At 40.1% G+C, this 18740-nt stretch overlaps 1 protein-coding gene across 2 annotated transcripts in view; it reads right to left on the reverse strand.

Moving 5' to 3' along the window:
* camkmt (calmodulin-lysine N-methyltransferase) overlaps nt 1–18740 on the reverse strand; it is a 421353-nt gene that overhangs the window by 401618 nt on the left and 995 nt on the right. For both annotated transcript variants that reach the window (XM_039738015.1, XM_039738014.1), the window contains exon 2: nt 14580–14761. In XM_039738015.1, the coding sequence (XP_039593949.1) occupies nt 14580–14761 (182 nt within the window). The remainder of the gene's footprint in view (nt 1–14579; nt 14762–18740) is intronic.

Here is an 18740-nt window from a genome sequence, read left to right on the forward strand (position 1 = left end):
ATGTTTTGCAACACAACTATTTTTGTGATAAATTCTCCCTTTTCAGGTGAAAATGATTACCTTCAACTAAATTAAAAGCTTAGCCGTGTGGTCGTGCTGGGGTTTCCACTCCAGCTCTCACTCAAGTGGAGGAAATGGCCGTGTGGAGTTTATAATCAGTCCTTCAAACAATGTACGGTATTCTACAAACAGTAAATTGTGATGGTTTAAAGCTTGTGCATTTTATGTTTTTTACACTGCTCTGGTAATATTTTTGTCTTACCAAATGTAGTTATTTCCCTCGGCCGACCTGTTCATTACTCTTTGCTGAGTATGTGTGTGTTTTTTTTTTTCTTTTTTAAGACATCCTAATTGTTAATGTTACTATGAACATAACAGTTCCTGCTACTGCCTCACTGATCCACAAACCTGGGTTTAAACCCTGAGCCTTGTTACTGTTTAAATCAAGTTTACACATTCTCAGTGTGGGTTTTCTTCTTTTTACTCCCATATCCCAAAGACACGTTAGTTAATTAGTGACTCCAGACTACACTCTACAACTGAAAGAATGTGTCTTGAGTATGCACTCTGTGATGAACCAGCAGCCGACTGAGACCCGATTCCAGCCTTGTGTCCAATGCTTCAGCTCACTGAAATTATGTAATAGGAATAAACAGATTTTGAAAATGGACAGAGTATCTACACTATGGTTTTAGCTCAGTTTGTCTTTTCCATCAGTTTTAAAATTTCTTGATCTTATTTCTTAAACAGTTTTCATGTCCCTTTAGGCCTACTACCTGAACAGAAATAAAACTAAAAGGAAAAGAAAAAATAAAACACTACACATTCCCAGATCATGTATGTATGTACAATAAATGGAACAAGAAATCTCTGACTAATAAGAAAATCTGACATGAAATTAAAAGTTGGAATACAAATTAAATCAAATGTCTGTACTGTGTAGCAGAAACTTTAACACAACTATGTATACTGAACAATTCAAATTATTAACCATCAATCAATCATTAAGTACAGAAGAACCAATCTCTCAATAAAAGTATATCCACTATATGTATTTTATCTACTGTATATATATATAAAATCCTAACTCTAAAAGTGCAACAATTTTATGTGACGTTTTTATGTCACTTTTTTGTCACTCCTTAAATCGGTCTTATTTTAAAACCTACAAATATATGTTTGGTATCATTCTTTTCAGAATTCTTTTTTCTCTGCATGTAAAGCGACCTTGGGTTTGTGAAAGGCACTCAATAAATGTAACTTATTATTATTCATTTATCGAACTTTAATGTGATGTTGTTAGATTTTTCAGATTCTTACTCCGTTTTTAAATTATAAACTGAAAAATATCAAGAACTCGCGTCCTGCAAGACGAGACTTGAAGATTTAACCATGCCTGGGGTCAGAAATAAAAGAAAAAGAGTAGGACAGCTGCTATACAGGCTTTTAAATGTTCGAAGCGTTGCACAAGATGCAGATCACGCGGCATGGCAGCAGCTGATCGAGCAAAGATGAGGTGTAAAAAAATTGTATTTGTTTCCCATTGTATCACCGTTTAAGAGAGGGTTTCGGAAGAGCGACCGCGTCTCCTTGGGGTGCGTTCAGACCCCCTCTTCACAATGCAAGCAGCAAACTATAAAGGAGAAACAAATTTTACACAAGAAAAAACTATTATACATAAGACAAAAAACACAGATCAAAACCAAAACCAGATAAACAACTCAAATTGAATTACAATAAGAAACATGCAATAGTGAAGTCAATCCATAATCATTTATATATCTCTATATATATATATCGGTCTATCTGTTTAAATATCTATAGACATGTGGGTGAATTAAAACACTACAAAAAAGAAACAGCTGAAAGATTACATGTGCCAGTAAAACATACCAAACCATACAGAATAATTACCTTCAGAGAACTATTACAAAATGGAGAAAAAGAAAAGAAAGTGTATAAAACTAGATACACAATAAAAATAGCAATTGAAAAAGTGTGAGCCCACTAAATGAACCAATCAGTCCTTGTGGTGTAGCGGGTCCACAGCTCAAGTAAAGAGCCGCTTTTTAAATAAATCACCGCGCTCGCGGCTTAGTGATGGGGCGTGGTGGCTGTAGCGGATCTCAGGGCGATCTGCGGTGTGGCCGTTTCTCACCTAAGTGCACAGGTGAGAGACTGCCCACATCCGTGATTGTTCCTGAGGCTGCTAATGTGCTGCAGCTGCCATGCCCTCTCAATATATAGAAGCGCGAGTCGGCTAGGAGAGGAGAGGAACAAAAAGAACAAGGAAAAAGGAAGAGTACAAAACATGGAAAAAGGAAAGAGACGGAGGTTGCTGGAGAGCACGTAGCAGGAGTAAGCCAGTGAGAGAGAGAGTAGGCTCAAGTGCAGCTGGACGGTGGGCTCTAGCAAGGAGTTTAGCTAGCACCTAGGGCAGTTGATTGTAGTCGCTCCCGTTGAGCATTTGGAGAAGAGCGGGAGTGACTAGCAGGGAGACCTGGCTGAGAAGTCCTTGTAGTGAGCGTCCTGGTTGGCAAGGACTCCAAGTCTCAGGCCTGGGATGAGTGCGTGACCAAAGCCAGGATCAGGAGGCCTCCAGACCTGTGTTTGAAAAGGAGAAGGGCAGCTGCAGAGAGAGCGTCTAGCCTGCTGCAGGGCCCAAACGGGAGAAGCAGGTGAGACGCTAGTGTAAAAGAAGCACCGGGCTTGTCATTATTTTAAAGGACTGCTTCCAGCGTTGTTTTTAACCTCGTTTTAAAGGATTGTTTTCGCATTGATTTTAAACCTCCACGTTTCTTTTATGGATTATTTATTTAATGAAGACATTGAAGCACTGCACTTTAATTGAACACTTTGTTTTTGTTGTTTTGTTGACTGTTTTAATAAAAACACTTTTATACACCATCCCCTTGCTCCATTGTTATTGCCTCACTGTCTAGCTCATCGGTAACATTACCGACGGTGTAGAGTTCAAGGGCTCCCGAACAGCAGATGGAAGCATGGAGGAGAACCCGCATCGTCACAGTTCTAGGTTTGTATAAAAATATATCAAAAAATATATCATGAAGGCCCAGACAACCATATAGCATTAAGTAAAATTGGGAGTAGTTTCACTGGATTCCAGACCCATTCACTGGCCAACGTGTTTCAAGGAAGGACTTCTTCTTCAGGGCACAGCCTACCAATACTGAACTTAAAAAGAATAATAAACTAAACAAGGAAAAATGATACAATATATGACTTAAACAACAAAAAACAGAAACCGTTGAACTACCTATTGTACAAGGTCAGGTGCTCATAATAATAGATCCAGCCACTACCAAGTGATCTAAAATGAAAGCCATAAAAACCAACAATAGAAACTGTTGCCACAGATTAAATATATTCAAATGCATATACTCATACACACATATATACATACAGTATATACACAGACAACAACGCACGCACACACACACACGTATACATACATACACATAAATACAGTGCAGTATAATCTATATACATTTTGTCACACAGGTGTGTCAGAGGAACTCCTCAGATGCTTAGTCAAGGTATGTAATAACCCGCCAACATGAGGACCTGCCCCTCCCAGGCCAGCCACCATTAAATCCAGAGAACCACGGAAAGAAGTGTCATTTACTGGTCAAAACAACCTGTGAGACAGAGCTCCACTAGAAACGACAGAGCCCCTGTGTGGCTGGATGGCCTGCTGGCTCTGAATGGGTGAGAACATGGCCAAGCAGATAATCGGCTAATTTCTTTCAATTTAATACCTCCCAGAGTACCATGTCCACCCTGTCCAAAGACAACCCTGAGCGAACATGGAAGAGCTGGTTGAGATCACCAAGCACCATCACACCCCCAACCAAACGAAGTGTCCTGGGAAACAAAGCCGCTCCCTTCCTGGTCGGGTATCAAGACACAAGACAGCTAACAGGAGGAGGGAGCGATCGCCCCTACCTGTCTAGTGCGACGGGGAATATGGTAGCTACCTACCCCATGAACTGTGGCTGGGCTCAGAGAGACAGGGGAGACAGGCACTGTGGTGCCAAACCATCTCCTGGTTCCCTTTATCAGGCATGGCCAGATTGAACGGACACCCCATCCAAGCTCATTAGGACACTGCCAGCAACATTACCATTGCTGTAGGCCATTACATCCCGTCAGAACAGTAGGACTGTAAGCAGGCCAGTCTAACCTGTATTCACAGCCAGGCCTGATGTTACTCCACCAACTGGCTGGTGGCAGAAGGGCAGCTCAGAAGGCTGCGGGTGGTGGTGTTACCAAAGTCTCCACACACTGTGATCTTCAAAAAAGACTGGCACCAAATAAAACCCAATAGGGATACGCCGTTCTGAACCGGAGCTACAAGCCTCACAGTAGACTAGGACCAACCACCCGGACGAGAGTCACAGACATGTAAGAGGACAGGTAAAGGGGCGTCCGGCCAATATGACCCCATGGATATCGTCAAAGGAAAAGATGAAAATATTACATTTGAGCAATCCTCCTTAGCCAAGGACCCCGTGGTGTCAATTAGTGCTGCCGGCGACCCACTGGCTTCTCTGCAGCTTCGATTTCACAAACTGCCCACATCCTTTAAGCACGAGCAATGGAAAAACAAATCCCTGAAACATGCAAGGAACGTGGTCGCTGTTATCAACAGTCAGCTGATTGACAAATCCATGCCATCTGTTCATCACTTTGTCCTTGACCACAATCAGTCTGGTGGTGGAAAACCAGGGTGAAGTCCAGTGTCATCTCCTTGTCCTCCAGCCAAACTGCCAGAAGGTATGTGATTTGGCTCACACTTACATATTGGGAGCATATTTAGGCACTGAAAAAACCCTCATGTGCATCATTGCACATTTCTATTGGCTTGGTGTGCACGAGGTGGTGTGCTGCTTTTGCAGGTCTTGCCCAAAGGGCCAACTGACCCAATTACCCTGGCAATATCCCTCCCCTCTTGTGCCTACCCATCACTGGCATTCTTTTCGAGCGTCTTGGTATGGACATCCTTGGACTGCCTGAACCCTTTGCCAGGTGACACAAATACATCATCATCCTGGTAGACTGTGTTACCTGGTACAAAGAGGCCACCTTCCTCAGGGTGGCTAACTCCCAGACAATAGCTGGGAACTTGTAGGGATCTTCTTGTGTATCGGCATTCCTAAGGAGGTCCTTATGAACCAGGGGACCTTTCATGACACATACTTTCAGGGAGGTCACCAACTTACTTTGTATCAACCGCCTCAAAACATCCATTTACCATCCCCAGACAAGCAGCCTGGTTGAGCATTTTAAACAGATGCTCAAACAGATGCTGAGGAAGGTGCACTGTAAAAAATAAATCTTGCATGTGTGAAAAATAATAATAAAAAATAGCTAACTATATGCAAAATAATCATTACTTTAATTAATAAAAATGGGTTTTACCCTTTTTATTGATTATTTAATTCTAATTCAATAAAAAAATGAAGAATAATGTTAACTTATTATTTTCCTTAAAATGTAAACATTTTTATAACTTATTCTAAGTAAAAAAACTATACTGTGAATTGAACACATTTAAGTTAAGTTAAATTTAATGACACGGCACTTCCTCTCACATCGAAATGTAATGACAACGCACTTCCTCTCACATCGATTTCTTGGTCTTTACAACAAAGCAGTCAGCTGTAACGCTTATCCATAATAAGCTATTTTACTACAAATGTGTAAGTATAAAGAATATCAATTCCGTAATGAATAACTAGTAATTCATTCTGTATAGTTGCAGATGTAAGCATTTGTTGTTTTCACGAAACTTTTCCCTTCATGTGGAAAACATGGCGAGCAAGGTAGCATCTTTCTAACAACCTCGTTGGCTTGCTTTAAAAAGCAAGCACATTTTTCGGATAGTTAAGTATGTTCATTTTTTTATCATTTAAAACTTTTATTTTACACAGAAAAATAAAATGACACTTTGAGATAAGTTTGAGAACACTATGGCCTTTGTCCTGAACTACGACCCGTAAACAACATAAAAAGACGTTTTCCTAACCATCACGGTATTATTTGACCTCTTATTTAATTAGTGTTCTACATAGGTAATGTATTTTCTGGTTAATTTTTAACACTGTGATTTATTTAGCGATGTTTGATTTCCTACGTCCTATTTTATTTCAGGATTTTTGCTATTGCATAATGAAAAGTAGTGGAAAAGGCGGCCATTCATTTAAGCGAATATGTTGGCGTAAATGCAGGATGTGTTTGAAGAGCGACATCTGCCTCAGGATTTTACTCTCTACATTTCCTTCCCGTTTACCGCTCATTCCTGGGACATTATTTGATCGAGATATACTTTTTGTGTAAGTTTAAAAAAAGAAAAGAAAATTTGCATTGACATCTGAATGTCAGTAATTCAGTAAAAATTATCCTCAGACATTTGATATAATTTTCCTTTGAAAATATAACTCCGTTGTTGTGACTATCTGTGTATGTTCAAATAAATAAAGATATATGGAATTTTAGCATGTATTTGTTATACAGTCATTACTGTCCAGCGTTGCATTATTACTCTCTTTTTTTTTTTTTTTTTTTAGTACCGTAATTCAAATGAAAATCGGAGTAAAATAAAACCATTTTTGCCACTACTTATATTTAATGAAACTCATTTATTTTAGGTAAATTTGAGTAAATTAATAAATTAAGCTTACTCAATAATGCAATATATTAAATCTACTCAAAAATATTGCTTGTAATTTGTTGCTTTATTTTTATTTATTTATTTTTTTTTAAAGTACTTTTAACACATTATTTTTTTTTTTTTTTTACAGTGCATGGTGTGAACAGACAGAAAGGACTGGGATCAGCTCCAGCATCTCGTCTTGTTCATCTTCCGATAAGCCCTGAGGACTGCTCAACCTTGTTTGAGAGGAAGAGGCAGAGCCGACCATCATAGCATTGTTGAGTACATCTCCAAGTTACTCATCCACTTTGTGTGGATCCATCCTGGTGATGTGGTGGTGAAGGAACATCTCGAGGACGCCCAGCTGTACAATCTGGGCTCCCACTTTCAAGAATTCTGCCTGGTTGACAGAGTTATGGTACTTGTCCCCACATCACACTCGAAACTCTTGGCCCACTGGCAACAGCCTTACGAGGTCCAAGAGCGAAAGGGCTTCATAGATTACCTACTCTATCAGACCAACTGGCATCCAAGGGAATAAGTCTACCATATCAGTCTCCTGAAGCCATGGGTTGACTATGACTCTAATGACCCCAAGCTGTCACTCCTTATGAATGCTGGTCAGTTAAACTTTGGGGACACCCTTAAACCCTGGTAGAAGAAGGAAATAGGAGCTGTGATCACAGCGGTAGAGGGTGTCACTGATCCAAACCAGGGCCGGACAGCACTGATCTCCCACAACATAGTTACCGAGCCAGGAGTTATTTGCGAGCCATCTTATCTCCTGGAGGGCAAGAAAGCAGAGGCAGATGTATTTCATGCTGGAGGTGGGCATGATTGAGGCAAGTCACCGACTGTGATGATGTGAGTCAGTTCCATGCTCCAGATTCCCTTCAGGAACCGTTTGATCCTGCCACCATCGATAGACATAACTGAGAGGAGCCGGCCAAATGAGGATAAACTGTTACAGCAAAGGGTAGGTGTAAAAAGTGATTAGTGCTTTATTAAAACAATCAAAAATTAAAACAGTGTTCAAATAAATATTGCAGTGCTTCAATAAATAAATAATCCAATATAAACACAAGTCAAAAAATAATCCATTAAAACGAGGTTAAACTGACTAGGCCAGACACAGTCTCTTAAAACTCAATCCCCGGCCTTACTTGGAAGTCCTCTTAGAGCACAGGTGTCAAACTCCAGGCCTGGTGGGCCGCAGTGGGTGCAGGTTTTCTTTCTAACCCTTTTCCTAATCAGTGTCCAGTTTTCACTACTAATTAACTTCTTTTCCTTCTATTTTAATAGCCCTGTTTTTAAGGATCAAGTCCTCTGAATTGATTCTTTTCTTCATTAAATGACAGAAATGAGACGTGAAACGAGCCAACAGATGACCTGCTAAATTGGGGCTTCAAACTCCAACCACTTCCTCAATGAGAAGCTGATTCTTGCTGTTAATTAAACTCGTTATTCAATTCCATGGCTTGTTGCTGCTCTCTTTCTGCCACAGCAGACATTTCCAGAACTGTTGATATTCTGTTTTTTTCTAAGAACTCCTAAAATGTTTTGGTAACCTGAGGGATCAACCTTACTGAGACCTTCATCTTTATTTTCAGATTTTGTTTGATGGGTACAGGTGAGCTGGTCATGTCCTGCTTGTTTTATGTCTCATTGCTGTCCGGCTGCTAATTAAGGAAAAAACAACTAAGGGGCCTGAGTCAAGCTAATTAAAGCTAAGGCTAAAGAGGTTAATTAGCATCAAAAACTGGTTACTAATTAAGAAGATGGTTAGAATGAAAACCTGCAGCCACTGCGGCCCTCCAGGACTGGAGTTTGACACCCCTGTCCTAGAGTACCTGGTTGCTCCTGCCCCCAGGCTGCTCAGCACAAGTAGTCCTCAGCCCCATCTTGAGTGCCAGCTTCCTCCCAGTCACACTGGTTTTCTCTCGTTCCTGCCCTTTTCTTTTTTCTGCCACCTTTAACCTCTACCTCTGTTTTTCTTTCTTTCCTGTCTTCATCTCTCCCTTTCTTGTCCTGTACAAGCTCCTTTTATTTTGCCTTATAGGCCTGATTGGCTATATGGGGGAGAAGCAAAAGCTTTAGATTCATCAAACATCTTGACCTCTGGTTTTAGACAGGATCTCAGTGTTTTAGGGTCCCCCTGATACCAAAAACATTGATATCTCAATGATGGGTGTGTGGTTGTGTGTCACAGTTTCTTGAGGATGGTCTAGAACTAAAACGGCTAGGAGGAAAAACACCAAACTCGAAACTTAAGCCTGTTATGAGATGACGATGTGCTGATTAGTTTTTGAGCCAAATCGCGCAAGACAAAGTGGCAATCTAGTAGAACCCTCAAATACCATAATTCTGCAATTAATTATGAATTCTTCTTGTCAATTGCTATCGTAATGACATATTTTATGTTCAGAAAGATCAGTATCAGAGCAGTAAATAATTACTGAAATGTTTAATAATAGTTTGAGTAACTTGGTTCCTAGGGCACAAAGCCTACTGGTGCTCACGTCCAAATTTTTTATTTAAAGACTTGCCCTTCGCCACAGACCATTCATCACACAGCCTGTGGTTCAGCCGCTCATGTTACTCCCAAAGCCTTAAGCAACAACGTCCTTTGGCTTAATCAGGTTTCCTGCTTCAATGCCTATATCATGCTGAAGGGCAAATCCCCCTGACAGATGTAGCAAAGAAAAAAAACAGCCTTTATGACCCCTAGTGGCTACTGCCAATACTGCATCCTGCAACAGTGACTGGCCCCAGCCGCAAACAAAGATGCAGGTACAAGCTTTCCTGGGATTCACGGCTTACTAGCGTAGGTTCGTAGTCCACTTCTCCGAGCATGCTGCACCTCTCACTGGACTGACTAAGAAGAAGGTGCCCAACACAGTGGCATACATGTGGACTCCAACAACGGAAGCTGCATTCTGTGACCTAAAAACGGCCCTGATGTCTGCTGTCTTCCAGACCGACATTACGTAATAACCTGCCGGGACGAAAGGGGGCGCTGCCGCTAATGATTTTGTCTCTTTCCTCACAGCGCTGAGAAGTCCTCCAAGGAAGGCACTTAACCCAACCCCTTCTGGTCCAGATGCCAAAAAGCCCCAGGCATCCTGTTAGGAAGTGTTATTAACTGAACAGAACAACCCACAAGATTGAGCTCCGCTAGAAGCAAAAAAGCCACAACAGTTATTCTGACGATCCAACTGAAGGGACAAACGCTTTCAAGCATCTATTTTTGTTTTCTTTATTTAGCATTTCTGTCTCCAAACAATAAATGGGACTGCCTGGTTGGCACCCCAAAAATTTCCACTTGATTGGGTGTGTTTTTTGTAATATAGCCCCTAGCTTCAACATCCTCATGCTTTCATTTACATTTAGACAGTCACAGACCTCTGTGTTGCGTATGGATTATGTGAGGTAATCAGGATTTCAATTATTTTCAATCTGTATCTAAAGTTGTCATATCATCAATAAACACCAGTGATCCACTTCCACTGGCAATCATGCATGCCTATGCCATAACACTGCCTCCACCACGTTTCACAGATGATGTGGTATGTTACAGATCCTTCTCTCCTGTATATTCTTCTCTATCCATCATTCTGGTACATACTGATCTCAATTTCCTTTGTTCAAAGAAAAATAATTTCAAAACTGGACTGGTCTTATAAAAATGTTTTCTGGCAAAGTCTAATTTGCCCTTCCTATACTTGAGGATTACCACTGGTTTGCACCTTGTGGTAAACCCTCTGTATTTACTTTCATGAAGTCTTCCCTTGATTGCAGACTTTAGCAATGTTAGGTCTGCCTCTCAGAGAGTGTTCTTGGTTTGGCTAAATATCATGAATTGTTTTTTCTGCACCAAGGAAAGAATTCTGCAATCATCTAGCACAGTTGTCTTCCATGGTTATCCGAACCATCTGGTGTTGCACTCCTTCTCTTTAAGACTGTGACTTGACCACTGCTCATTTTTCTTCTCTCTCTCTGATGGGTTTCTTTTGTTTTTCTCAGCCTAATGATGGCCTGTTTGTACTTGTATGGACAGCTCTTTGGACCTCATATTGAGAGTTCACAGTGATGGATTCCAAATACAAATTCCACACCTGGAATGAACTCCACACCTTCTGCCTGCTTAATAGTTAATGAAATGAGGGAACTGCTGCAACCTGGCTATGAAACAGCTTGTCTGTTAATTGTCCAAATACATTGGAGCCTCGAAAATGGAGGGACCATGTATAAAACTGTCTGTCATTCCTAAATGGCTCATATTATATTTCTGTTAAACCCTACAGATTAATGCTGAAAGCCTACACTTCAATCATGTAATTTGTTCTTCATTTCAAATCCATTGTGGTGGTGTATAGAGCCAAAATTATGAAAACTATGTCACTGTACAAATACTTATAAACCTAACTTTGTGTGTGCGCAAAATATATACACACACACAGTATATATAATGAGGATATACAGTATGTGTATATATTATGTATATATGTGTGTATGAATATATGCATTTGGTTATAATTAATCTATGGCAACTGTTTCAATTGTTGCTTATACAGTTTTTGTTTTGGATCACTTGGTAGAAGATGGATCTATTATTATGAGTACCTGACCTTGTATAATAGGTAGTTCAAAGGTTTCTGGTTTTTGTTGTTTGAGTCATATATTGTATCATTTTTTTACATGTTTTGTGTGTTTTATTAATCTTTTTACATTCAGTATTGGAAGGTTGTGCCCTGAAAAAGAGGTCCTTCGCTGAAATGTGTCGGTCAGGGCAACATTTTGCATCACATGAATAGGTGAGAAATCCAGTCAAACTACTCCCATCCATCCATCTTCTTCCACTTATCCGAGGTCGGGTCGCAGGGGCAGCAGCTTGAGCAGTGATGCCCAGACTTCCCTCTGCCCGGTCACTTCTTCTAGCTCTTCCGGGGGAATCCCGAGGCGTTCCCAGGCCAGCCAGGAGACATAGTCCCTCCAGCGTGTCCTGGGTCTTCCCCGGGGCCTCCTTCTGGTTGGACATGCCCAGAACACCTCACCAGGGAGGCATCCTGATCAGATGCCCGAGCCACCTCATCGGACTCCTCTCGATGCGGATTAGCAGCGGCTCTACTCTGAGCTCCTCCCGGATGACTGAGCTTCTCAGCCTATCTTTAAGCTTCTCCTCGAACCGCCACCTTATCGTGGTGGAGGGGTTTGCATGTCCCAATGATCCTAGGAGCTCTGTCACCCAAGGCAAACTGGTCCTAGGTGAGGGATGAGACAAGGAGTGATTCAACCAAACCTACTATGAAGAACAAAAACATTGGATGACGTTTTCCCTCGCCCGGACGTGGGTCACCAGGGCGCTCCTCTGGAGCCAGGCCTGGAGGTGGGGCTCGATGGCGAGCACCTGGTGGGTTGGCCTGCACCCATGGGGCTCGGCCAGGCACAGCCTAAAGAGACAACGTTGGTCCCCCTACCCATGAGCTCACCACCTGTAGGAGGGGCCAAGGAGGTCGGATGCAGTGCGAGTCGGGTGGTGGCCGAAGGCGGGGACCTTGGCGGCCCGATCCTCGGCTACAGGAGCTGGCTCTTGGAAACTATTCCCAATTTCAATTAATGCTATATGACTGACTAGGCCTCATGATAGATATATATATTTTAACAAATGTTTTGTACAAACCTAGGACTGATTGGTTCACTTAGTGGGCTCACACTGTTTTTCGAATTACTGTATTTATTTTTTATCTAGTTTTATACACTTTTTTTCCATTTTCCCCTTTTTGTAATTCATTCTCTAAAGGCAATTATTCTGCATCTTTTGGTATGTTTTATAGGCGCCTGTAATCTTTCAAATGTTACTTTTTGTGCTGTTTGTAACTTTCTGTTTTAAAGTCAAGTGGGAAATTAAAAGTGGGAATCATTTTATCAATTTATATTAACCTTATATATATGTTGATTGTGGATTGACTTCACTATTACATGCTTTAGAAATAGAACTTTTGTCTACCTTAGCAAGACGTGGCATATATAGAATTGTATTGTTTATTGGGAATATGCTGTATATATTATTTGAACAAGAAAATAAAAAGCGAAGATATTATATGCTGTTGCTACTATGTACTACGTCTTCATGAGGTAACTTTTGAATGCTGTCTTGTTAGGAGTCATCCAGCCTTCAGACCTTATCTCTGAGTCAGACCACCTGGATGCAAGTAGAGGAACAAAAACAGGGACTCAGACAAGAAACAGCTCTTGCTGCTGTTTTACAGAAGATCTTTGTTTGAGGTTGACGTTGTGCCATTCACCAATCTTTGTTCCAAGGTAAAAAAGCATTACAAGACAAAGAAAGTGGTATTTATTTTGAATGTTCAAGTGTTTTGTCCTGTGCCACTTGTTCTTAGGAGTGTGTGTATTTTTAGGCTAATATTACACTTGAAATAGGAAAACCTATTCTTCAAGTAGCTTGTATCCTTTGAAAACTACAAAGCCCCCAACAAAGTTGAATAAAATCTACATTTTCTATATTTCTATTTGCTTGCATGGACACTTTTATTTCCTCTAAACCTAAACACATAAAAATCAGGACTACAAGCAGCCTTGAAATGAATCCTGTACAATGGATTATAAATGCATAAATGAATGCACACAGTGATAATTTATACCTGAAGCTACTACGGCAGGTTTGAGTATATACAGTTTATGTATGTACTGGAATATGCAGATTCTGAAAAAAAATTAATAAAAGAACAAATAAAAAGTCAAAAATGCATATAGATACCAAATAATCATAAAAAGTGCAATTTCTTTGCTTTAAATGGTTTTTATCTCAGATGTAAAGATTAGATTAGATTAGATAGATACTTTATTAATCCCAAGGGGAAATTGTATGAGTATGCAGAAAAATAGAAATGTTGACTTCACTGCCCCAATATTTTTGAAAGACTTCATATTTATATTCTTTACAATTACAGATTATGCAACATTTTCAAAGCCCAGGACAAAAATCAGTATTTTTGACTATTATGGCAAACCTGTGACCTAAAGAGCAAAATCTGAGCCATGGGGAAACATGTTCTGCAAAAAGAGCAGTTAATTCCAACTAATCTTTTATTTGAAGTCATCCCATATTGTTAGAGTTTGTAATGAATTAGCTGGCTTACACCACCTATCTGACTGTAATCGCGGAAATGTTCATATTTGCTGGGTTCACTTCCCTATCAACTACAGAAAGGTACAGTACTCATTATTGTTTTTCAATCTTTGCATTTTTTTTTTACTTTAGTTCATTCTCTTGTTAAGAGCCTGAGCATTTACTCAGAAACTGATTACTAATGATGTCTAAATTAAAATATATAAAAACAGTGGAGTACCTAACATTGTGTTCTTCATGAAGCAGTTGTTGGAATTTTAAAATATGACTATGTACAGTATTTCTTTCTATTTCATACGAGGTACCTCCTTCTGTCTGGAATGTTGATTCTTATCATTAATAAATGAAGAATCAAGATATGCAGTAGAATGCTTTTTTGTTAGCTCAATAAAGTGCAATATACACTGGTAAGAATTTCTGAGGTAAAAAAAAATGACAGGAGAAGTTAGCCATCTTTTTAAATACTGAAAATGAATTGCTTCATAGTAAGAAGTTAGTGAGAACGCAGTAATCCAGTTCTAAGACTATGAACCGGTGCAGAATATTAATCGAATCAGAAGTTAAATAAGATTGTATGTGCATTAGATTTAAATGGAATGCAACGGGAAGCTCAGCTTAGCTCCACTTGAAACACTATTAAGTAAACTACTGGCCTCAAACTAGTTCTAATGAAAAGTATGCCAAAAAGTACACAATGCAAAAGATGCTGACCCCAGCATTGCCATGAAGCATCCCGATTATCTTGTCTCTCACCTGAGAAAGGCACTGTATTGAGGAAATGTGGCACTTCTGCATTCAAACCATGCACCATTGCTCCTCCCCTCTTCTTCTTCTTTGAAGCTTGCTGGTGTTCTCTTGAATAAGTTGAAGGAGTAAAATCGTCGGACCGAAATCTCCTGTGTCGCATTACTGTCCACATGCTGCTGCCTTAAAACCTTCAAACAGACAGAAAAGGCATGGGTTACCTAGGGATCTAATCCCACAGAGAGCAGAAAACAAACATCCCAGGAGACCATTCTAAACTGCTTATGCCATGTAAACATGATATTCAAGGTTTTCTAATATTGGTTTGTTCCACTCCTAAAACAATTACACACTTCTGTTATACTGTACTTCTACTTTAAGGCTGAGGTTCTCTCTGTTTAGTCCTCAGGGCCCAATGTGGCTGCAGGTTTTTCTTGCAGCCAGTTTCTGAATCAGTCCGTTCAGTCATTGTTACTTTTAATTGATTTCATTGTTTAATTAGCCGACACATTTTTTTCCCTTTATTTAGCGTTTAGTGCAGTTGTGTCAGATTTCCACTTCTAGAAAATTAAGACATATATTTTTCTGTATCTTGAAATGCTTAAATTAGATTGCTTTCTTAATTGTATCTGAATACAGACAATTAATGTTGAGCAGAGCATACACCAGTGAAAATGACTCTGAAAGGAGCAACTGCTTCAGTGTTACCCATTTGTGTGCTTACTTGCAAATAATTGTCTAAAAGGCAAGGACATTTTATAAATATATCAAATTTACTTATTTACTTAAAAGGAAAAAGAATGAGTTCTTACACATCTAAAATATATATATATATACATTCTGGCTTCATTCAGTAAAAATACAGCATGTTTGGCAGATTTCGACCTGCCATGATTCAGTGATGTTTGTGTTTGGCGTCAGCTTCATACTACTGTGGACAATTCTGCAGTTCCTCGTTGCCCACTTTCGGTATTCCCGGTCTAAAGATGTCTGTTGATCCTGATTATCTGGACTATTTACAGTTTGTCGATGGTAGTTTGGAGGATAAAATAGTTGTTGAAACAGACTGCTATGCTGAGCAGTCACAGTAAACCATTCTGCTTGTTGTATTCACTTGGAAGCCTGTCGCTGCAGATGACACGTGGGGTTTTTCAGTCGCTTGATACTGCAGGGCAGAGTAGGCAAACCAGTCTAAAGATGGTACTGGTCCACAAAACACTTGTTGCAGACACCTATTTTCAGCAAAATTAGGAGTGTCATTTTTCACTCATTATGGAATACCTGTGTTTCACTAATAATGGTGACTATAATGAACTCAATTATCCAGTGCTGAAAAAACTGTGGGTTGTGCGTGAGGCAATCACTAAAAATATGCAGAAAAATTATATCTATCGCTCTATTATAAAAAAAAAAATCTTGGGAGGCTCTAGGGAGATGAGACATGATCTTCTCGAAAGACACTTTAACGTCACGCCAGACAAGGCAGTGAGACAACATTTAAAACAAATTTATGGACATCTGGCTGTGGGTTTCTGTTCCAACCAGATTCATAATCAGAGACAACACCAGATAACACTGATCTCATTTAATTAGCTGGAATTTTTTTTCTCTTATTCTACATCAGGGGTCCTCAATCACAGTCCTGGAGGGCCGCAGTAGCTGTAGGTTTTTGCTCCAACCCAGTTACTTAATAAGAAGCACTTATTGCTCAAGTAATACTTCACTTTAGTGGTCTCTCTCATTAAGATTTTGAACCCTTGTTGCGTATTTTATTCTTTAATAGCTGTAGTCATGGTTTTTAATTGCTTCTAATTAGCAATAACACGCAAATGACAAAAGAAACCAGCATTTCTCCATTTAGCTTGTTACCATTTACACCTCTGTGTGTGTTTATCATGCACTATTGGGTTTAATTAAATGCTTGGGAGGAAAGTGAAGGTCTGAGAATTGCTCGTCCATTTTAGCCTTCAGATCATTTGGTTGATATCCTTAGAAAGGGGAAGAAAATCTAAGATATGAGAATGACTTGACATGACAGAGTTAAAGCAGTAACAAGCCATGAAATTAAATTATTGGCAAGAATTGCTTTCTAATTAAGCAACCGGGTTAGAACAAAAACCTGCAGCCACTGTGGCCCTCCAGGACTGTGATTGAGGACCCCTGTTCTACATTACGAAAGCACCACAGCATGATTTTTACATTTATAAGACATTTAGGAATATTTCCGATTTTGCTATACTGTAGATTTAAATGCTTAACCCTCTTTTGTTAATTTTATTATATTTTGCCCTTTCCCTGTGCAGTTTGCTCCCTTCATTGTATCTTAATAATGACAACCAGTAGAGCAGACACCCAGGCAAACAACACTGAACAATCAAAGGCTGCAACTACTTTAGCGTTAGACCCACTAATTAGAAAATAATGAATTAATTGAAAATTAGAACACCCGACATAAAATAGAATGGAAATCAAAATGAAAATATTGTTAAAAAGAAAAAAATACATTATTCACATATAACTGCTTGGTACATTTTAAAATTATATATATATATATATATATACACACGCACACACACACTAGCCAACCCGGTCGATTTTTTAATGATTTTTAAGCACAGGGAGAAAATGAACATTTGAAAAATCGGTAATGTAATAAATCAGCAAGAAAAGCAACATTGTAACAATGCACGGAACGAACCAACACACAATCGTCCGTGACTGAAAACTGGCGGACCGCCATCGTGCCTTCTCCTGCCAGACGGAGGGATGCGAGTGTACTGAGCTCAGGCGCGTGTGGAACGGCAGGGGAGGAGAAGGACGTCCACTCGGCTCCCTCCGTCATGCTACTCTGCTGATTTCTCGTTCAGTATGCACTGCCTGCTCATGTGCCCACCTCCAACTCGTCACTGGAGTCGTTGTCGTCTTTACACAGTCCAGATGCACATGTGACTCACGTAGACGTTTCATTGCTCTTTGCGGTTTTGGCTGCCTTTCTATATACTGTATAATCCACCAAGACACCCGACCACGGTAGTAGCGAGGTGGGAGGGGGGTGTGCACAAAGGGTAGGGACGCAACCAGTGGGAGCGTATGAGTCGCACTTAGTGGGAATTCCACGGTTTGCAGCCCAAATGGGGTTCAACGGCTTACCCACGCCTCTCTGCACCAGGTAGACACACGCTCAATCTCATGCATAATTATTAATTAAATGCTAAACACTTCTGGAAAGACACGGTTGTCTAAAACGGGTTGGTGTGAGAATACAACAGTAAGCGAATGAAAAGATGGAACTCTGGAGAGAGCAAAATACAACAATAGTGAACCCGCGGCATAACAAACGCCACATAATTATTTATTGATGGTTGAACACTTCTGGAAAGACACAGTTGTCTAAAAAGGGAGGGTTTGAGGATACAACAGAAAGTGAATGAAAAGATGGAACTCTGGAGAGAGCAACATATAATTGTCCGTGAGTGAAGAAGCAGCATGTTTGTCGCGCATGCGAATTGCTGTATGTAGCATGTAAAACAGTTTGCTATGGTGCATGCGGTCGTGCGTCGTAACCGAAAACTCGATTTTTAAAGACTGCTTACTTCATTGTGTTTTAACCTCAGTTGGAAAGGACTGTTTTAAGGATCCCATGGGATACCCCTCGCAAACTGTTTTACATGCTGCATATGGCGATTCACCTCTGCGAGAAACATGCCTCTATGAAAAGTCAACGTGGCTCGGAGGTGCCAGGAGTTGGTGAGCGTGGCTCCTTCCTGCGTGCACCATAGTTGTCTTGCTTGTCGGCAGCTCAGTGAATCCACGCCCCTTCTGGCGTGATTTCCATGGTTGTCTTGCCTTAGTGAATTATATATATATATATATATATATATACACACACACACATACACACACACACACACACATTTACCAAACTTAGTTTTCTAATTTCTACATTTTTCCCCAAAACAGAGAATATGGCAAATAACAGTTCATTTAATTATTCCAGAAGTCCAATTAAAAATAGAAGCTGGTTGGAACAAAAACCTGCAGCCACAGTGGACCCACAGGACAGACGTTAAGAACCCCTGCTTTAAACCAGTGGTGGGCTGCAGGTTTTTGTTCCAACCCATTTACTTAATAAGAAGCGCTTATTGCTCAAGTAGCACTTCTGCTTCGTTT

This window comes from Polypterus senegalus, chromosome 16 (genome assembly GCF_016835505.1).
Source record: "Polypterus senegalus isolate Bchr_013 chromosome 16, ASM1683550v1, whole genome shotgun sequence".
Taxonomy (NCBI): Eukaryota; Metazoa; Chordata; class Cladistia; order Polypteriformes; family Polypteridae; genus Polypterus; species Polypterus senegalus.